Source organism: Triticum aestivum, chromosome 1B (assembly GCF_018294505.1).
Source record: "Triticum aestivum cultivar Chinese Spring chromosome 1B, IWGSC CS RefSeq v2.1, whole genome shotgun sequence".
Taxonomy (NCBI): Eukaryota; Viridiplantae; Streptophyta; class Magnoliopsida; order Poales; family Poaceae; genus Triticum; species Triticum aestivum.
This window is the reverse complement of record NC_057795.1, coordinates 395,961,988-395,966,834: the sequence shown is the minus strand read 5'-3', so window position 1 is coordinate 395,966,834 and position 4,847 is coordinate 395,961,988. Positions and strand designations below refer to the sequence as shown.

Genomic DNA, 4,847 nt, shown 5'->3' with positions numbered 1-4,847 from the left:
AGTGCAAAGGTTTCGCCTCTCTAGCGATCATCACAGCTTGGTACATTTGGAAGCATAGAAACGCAGTCATCTTCGATGGCCTGCAACCGTCCAACTCCCACCTCTCTAGTGCCATCAAAGACGAAGTGAGGCGATGGGCACGCGCTGGTGCCAAGGGTTTAGATAGAATTATCCATGTAATCTGATCCCCCTCTTGTGAGGCTGAGCAACCCCTTCTCCTATGCTCATTGGTAACCTTGAAGGCGCCCTAGTTGTTCAAGCCTTTGGGGTAACCACAAACCCTTGTTTTCTCTCCTATCTACCAATGGAATGATATGCCTCCGCGCGTATTCGCGAAAAAAAATAAAACTCTTCAGAATCATGACGAGTGGCAGTGTGGTCTTCTTCCTGTGTTGAGTGCGTGAGGTGATTGTTTCAAAAAAAAAAGGAAAAGAGAAAAGAGAGAGAGTGTGTGTGCGTGAGGTGATGACAAATGAAGCAGAAGGAATTTTAAATTTTCAGTAATCCATTTATTTTTCCTTTGATATGTAACATGTTGATTTTCCTTCAAGGAAAAAGGTAGCATGCACGATGGCATTTTTCATGCTTGTTTTCTCGAAAGGCATTTTTCATGCTTCGATTGATGGTCCGGATCATACTCTGTTCAAAGTTCAAACACGTCTTAATCTCACTACAAGATAATTAACATTGTATTTTTATTTATTTAGTATCATCAATTTGGCACACGAAGACTCACAAAGCTGGTAGTAGCTAGTTACAATTTCCTCAAAAGACACACACACCTCAGCCGAGAAAGAATCAATACAGATCGATCGATGAGCAAAAGAATAGGCGGAGTACTACGTACATGGTCAAACAAGAACGCTAAATGCTAGCACGGGTGCACGTCCAATCCAAATTAATCCATCGCCACTCTTCTAAATGAGAAAGATGATCCTTGATGCATGTCGCCATGGATGGACCGATCATACGACTCTGCAGTTGGCCCTGATCTTGCCGCTGCTGCCGGTGAGCGCGCCGATGTAACCCATCTTGACCATGGCAGCGGCGAAGTCGCTCTGGAAGGTGGCCGGGTCGTTGGCGTAGGAGACCACCTGCACGGCGGTGTTCCCGTCGCTGAGCAGCGCCTGGTCGGAGGCGAGCAGGCCCCGGTTGGACATGATGCCTTTGTAGAACCCTTCGTCGAAGGAGTTGGGGGTGACGGCGTCCATGGGCACCAGCTGCCCCGGCGAGGCGGACGCGCCGCACTGCTGCGCCAGTTGCGCCACGTAGCCGGGGTCCATGGTCGGGTCCTGCGCCGTCGGGGACGGCGTCTGCAAGCGGCTGCTGAAGGAGCTGCAGTGCGAGCCGCCGATGGTGTGCGCGCCGGACAGGGTGACCAGGTCCTTCTGGTTGAGCCCCTTGGAGGCGAAGATCTTGGTGAGCTGGTTCACGTTGGGGGTCGGGGGCGGCAGGTTGCCGCCCGTGTCCTGCGCCCGCGACACGCCCCCGTCCCTCCGCCCCGCCGGCACCTGGTACGCGTTCCCGCCAGTCTGCGTGCGCGCACACAGTCACCATCAGCAACGATTGACAGACTAAACAACGGCATCGTGTGCGCATGCAGGTGCAGCTAGTAGCGTCATGTCCATGTGGTGCACAGAGAGAAAAGGAGAAAGGTAGGGGGACACAGATGGCGGATCAAATAAGCTTTACGTACTGAGATTCTGATAAACCCATATGATCATGTGCTGTGTGGTTTCCTAAAGTGACAGTTTATATATATATTAATTAACCACAAAATGCAGGATTAAAGCCGGGGCTAATGATGCATGGATTTGCTTTGCACGTACCAGCGCAACGCTGTCCCTGGCAGCGAAGGCGAGGATGTCGGCGCAGGAGACGACGCCGAAGCACGCCTGCTCCACCCGCGCCTTGATCCGGTCGATGACCTCGAACCCGCGCAGGCTCGTGTTGGGCCCGGCGTCCTTCTCCGCCGTGTTGCCCTTGGTGGAGTCGACCAGCACCGACGCCTCGCAGCCGCCGACGAAGCAGTCGTGGAAGTGGAGGCGGAGGAGGCCCGCGGCGAGGCCCGGGTTGGCGGACACCGCCTTGCTCACCTCCTGCTGCACGATGATCTCCGCGGCCGGGCACGAGCTGTCGTAGAACCCCACCCGCAGCTGCGCGCGCACCCCCGCCGACGCCATCAGCACCACGTAGGAGACCACCACCGCCGCCGCCTGGACCAGGTGCGTCGCGCCGCCCCGTCTCATCTGGACCTCCATTGCCGGCACGTACTCGATCGCTCTGGTGGCAGTGGCACTGACACCCTCTTTATACACTGGCTTAGCTATACTTCCTTGCTAAGGAAGGGGAGAGCTGATGAGTGGAGCGTGTTAAATAGAAGGTTTATGGTTAAACGTTGGAGGGATTAAGGGGAATCTCGACCGATTGGCGGTGCATGTGCGCGCGGAGGGGGAAAAGGGTTGGTGGCGGAAATATGTGGTGGAGAGAGTGGGGTCGCGGCGAGGCCATGGCTTTTCTGCCATGATTGGTGGCAATGGAAAGCCTGCGAGATCTGCGGCACTCCGGTGTTTTCACCTGCATGCAGTACTACGTCAAGCCGTGGATTCCCCCACAGCTGCGTATGCACGCCATTTTTGCGAGGAAGATGAAGTGGTGATTGTTGCTGCATCTTGTAATGCTACGGCGGCGTCGTGCATGCAAGAACTGTCATGTCCTGACACTAGAACTAAAAAAAAAGTTGGCAGATACTGCTCGCGTTGTTGTTTGGACGATTTAATTAATTACTGCCAAGACTGAATGTGACTTGCGTCTCCTTGACACCTGGTAATTCAGCTCTGTCTCAGCTGGTATTCTTGTTCGTCTCCAGAAGTGAGATTTGTAGTACGTAGTAGTACTATATTTGTGACCAAACCAAGCTTAATCATTGAGGCCTCGTTGCATGTTGGGGGAGTCCGATTGCTCAATTTTAACTATATAACCGGAATGGTCCAATTAGTACCTTTACTCTATTATAGATTTTAGATGCTGCTGTGTCCTTTTTTTTTCTGCATGTAGCAAAGGCCTAAAAGGGCAGGCATCGGATACACACGGCATGCAATGCTAGCAAATCCCGATTCCTGACAGACAAGCTCCATCTAGTCAGTGTAGAGATGCATGCAGAATAGCAAATGCGGCACAGCTAGAACGAAACGAATCCAGCAGGGCGCGAATGATTGTGCGTATTTCTTCAAGCTTAACCATGGAATTAAAAGAAAAGCTTTCAGCTAGTTATACATTGCTGCAGAGCATCTATTGTCTGTAGCAACCTTAGCAGCTGGCCACGGGTTCTTCTTTTCGGAAAGGAGGAAATTTACTTACTACTCTTTCGGCCTCTGCACCAACTGAATATGCATGCGGCCACATGGTTCAGACGGGCGGTATGCCTACATATGCAGCAAGATTAGAAGAAAGTTATTTAGGCCGAACAAGCGGAGATATTTTTACCCAAGAACAAGGAAGAACAGACTCACTGACTAACCTGCAGTGCACATGCAGACCGTGCGTGTTTGGTAGATCGGGCTCAGGCCATGACAAGACTTATGTGGACTCTTGCCGTCTGAGTTGGTTTGACCTCAAGGTGACGGATCATTCGTCCCGGCAAAGACGCAAAGTTTGGATCGAGGGAGCGAGTTCAAAATTTTATAGGAGGGCTCCTCGATCGAAATCACATGATAGGTGAATATTCCTGTAGAAAAAAAATAGCTGACTGCGTTAACTGAGTGCGTTGGAAGTGGCGGACGGTCAGATACATACATACTCCTGTGCGGAAGGCTCTGGCTCTAGCGAAACGAAAGCAATATGAACACTGTTTTTATGCTAAACCGGGTGATGTCTTGGAATCTTGTGAGTAGTGTAACCTTTGACATGCTGTCATCGATGATCACTCGTCGGCCCCTTTTCTTTTCAACAGAGAAGCATCGGCTTTCTGATTCACAGCGCATAGATTAGGCTTATGACGTAGCCTGCACATGGCAAAAAAGTTGGAAGGCGCGTACCGCGTACGAGTAAGGCTAATCATAGTGGAGAATAAGTTAGACTAAATAATAACGAGAAATAAACGAGACAGAGAGACAAGGATTTTTACGTGAAAACCCTTGCCGGAGAAAACCACGGACGCACGAAGGCGCAATCACTGTGAGGAGGAGTATTACAAGCACGAGACGACAGGCCGTCTGAGGTGCGACTACATGGGGTATATAAGAGGGCAATACATGAGAGTCCTTGGAGGACAAGTAAACGAGTTGTACTCGTACGCGTCGACGTCAACGCAAAGGCCCACACCGGTTGTAATACGTCTAGTCCAACACAGTATGATTTGGAACACAATTTAACAATCTCCACCTTGATCCAAATTCCCTCCAGTAGTCGAAGAAAGTAAATAACTCCATCCAAATCAGCATAAACACCTTGTGCGTCAAAGTCCATAGGACTAGTGAGAAATACCTGTTAGATTGATCTCTATCCCGTTCGAACCCAACGGGTCGAACGGGCCCCTGACTCGCGCCCTGATTGGGGGCGCCCAACCAAACCATGGTTGGTGGGCCCCTGTCGTCAGCGTAATATAAAGAGGTGGGGTGCCGGGGCACGCATCACAAGATTGACCGTGCACCACAACACCACCAACACACCAATCCGATCTAGGGTTTGCGCTAGGCCGACGGGAAGCTCCGCCGCCACCACCTCGCCCACACTCCGCCATCACCATGGCCGGTGCTGGATCGAGCTCGTCAGCACCTGGAGAAGGTAGGTTCACCGGATGATCTAGCCTACTCCGATCCGAAGGATCTATCAATGGTATCAGATAG

At 51.5% G+C, this 4,847-nt stretch overlaps 1 protein-coding gene across 2 annotated transcripts; it reads right to left on the bottom strand.

The window, feature by feature from the left end:
* Positions 1 to 667: 667 nt before the first annotated feature.
* On the bottom strand, positions 668 to 4,180 carry LOC123127034 (peroxidase 5). 2 transcript variants are annotated; one of them, XM_044546749.1, is made up of 5 exons: positions 4,127 to 4,180; positions 3,900 to 4,004; positions 3,521 to 3,727; positions 1,830 to 3,425; positions 668 to 1,532 (listed from the first exon to the last, which is right to left on the bottom strand). In XM_044546749.1, the coding sequence occupies exons 4-5, from the start codon at positions 2,259 to 2,261 to the stop codon at positions 966 to 968; spliced, it is 999 nt and encodes a 332-aa protein (XP_044402684.1). In that variant the 5' UTR covers positions 2,262 to 3,425; positions 3,521 to 3,727; positions 3,900 to 4,004; positions 4,127 to 4,180; the 3' UTR covers positions 668 to 965. The 2 variants fall into 2 exon arrangements, with proteins under 2 accessions (XP_044402684.1, XP_044402685.1); XM_044546750.1 differs by lacking the exon at positions 4,127 to 4,180 and having other exon boundaries at positions 3,900 to 4,023.
* Between the last annotated feature and the right edge of the window lie 667 nt (positions 4,181 to 4,847).

Bases quoted from the DNA above. Each gene is read 5' to 3' on its own strand.
- LOC123127034 (XM_044546749.1), bottom strand. From the start codon at position 2,261: ATGGAGGTCCAGATGAGACGGGGCGGCGCGACGCACCTGGTCCAGGCG. The intron at 1,533-1,829 runs GTACGTGCAAAG...GCGCGCACGCAG, and splicing joins CCAGGGACAGCGTTGCGCTG to ACTGGCGGGAACGCGTACCA.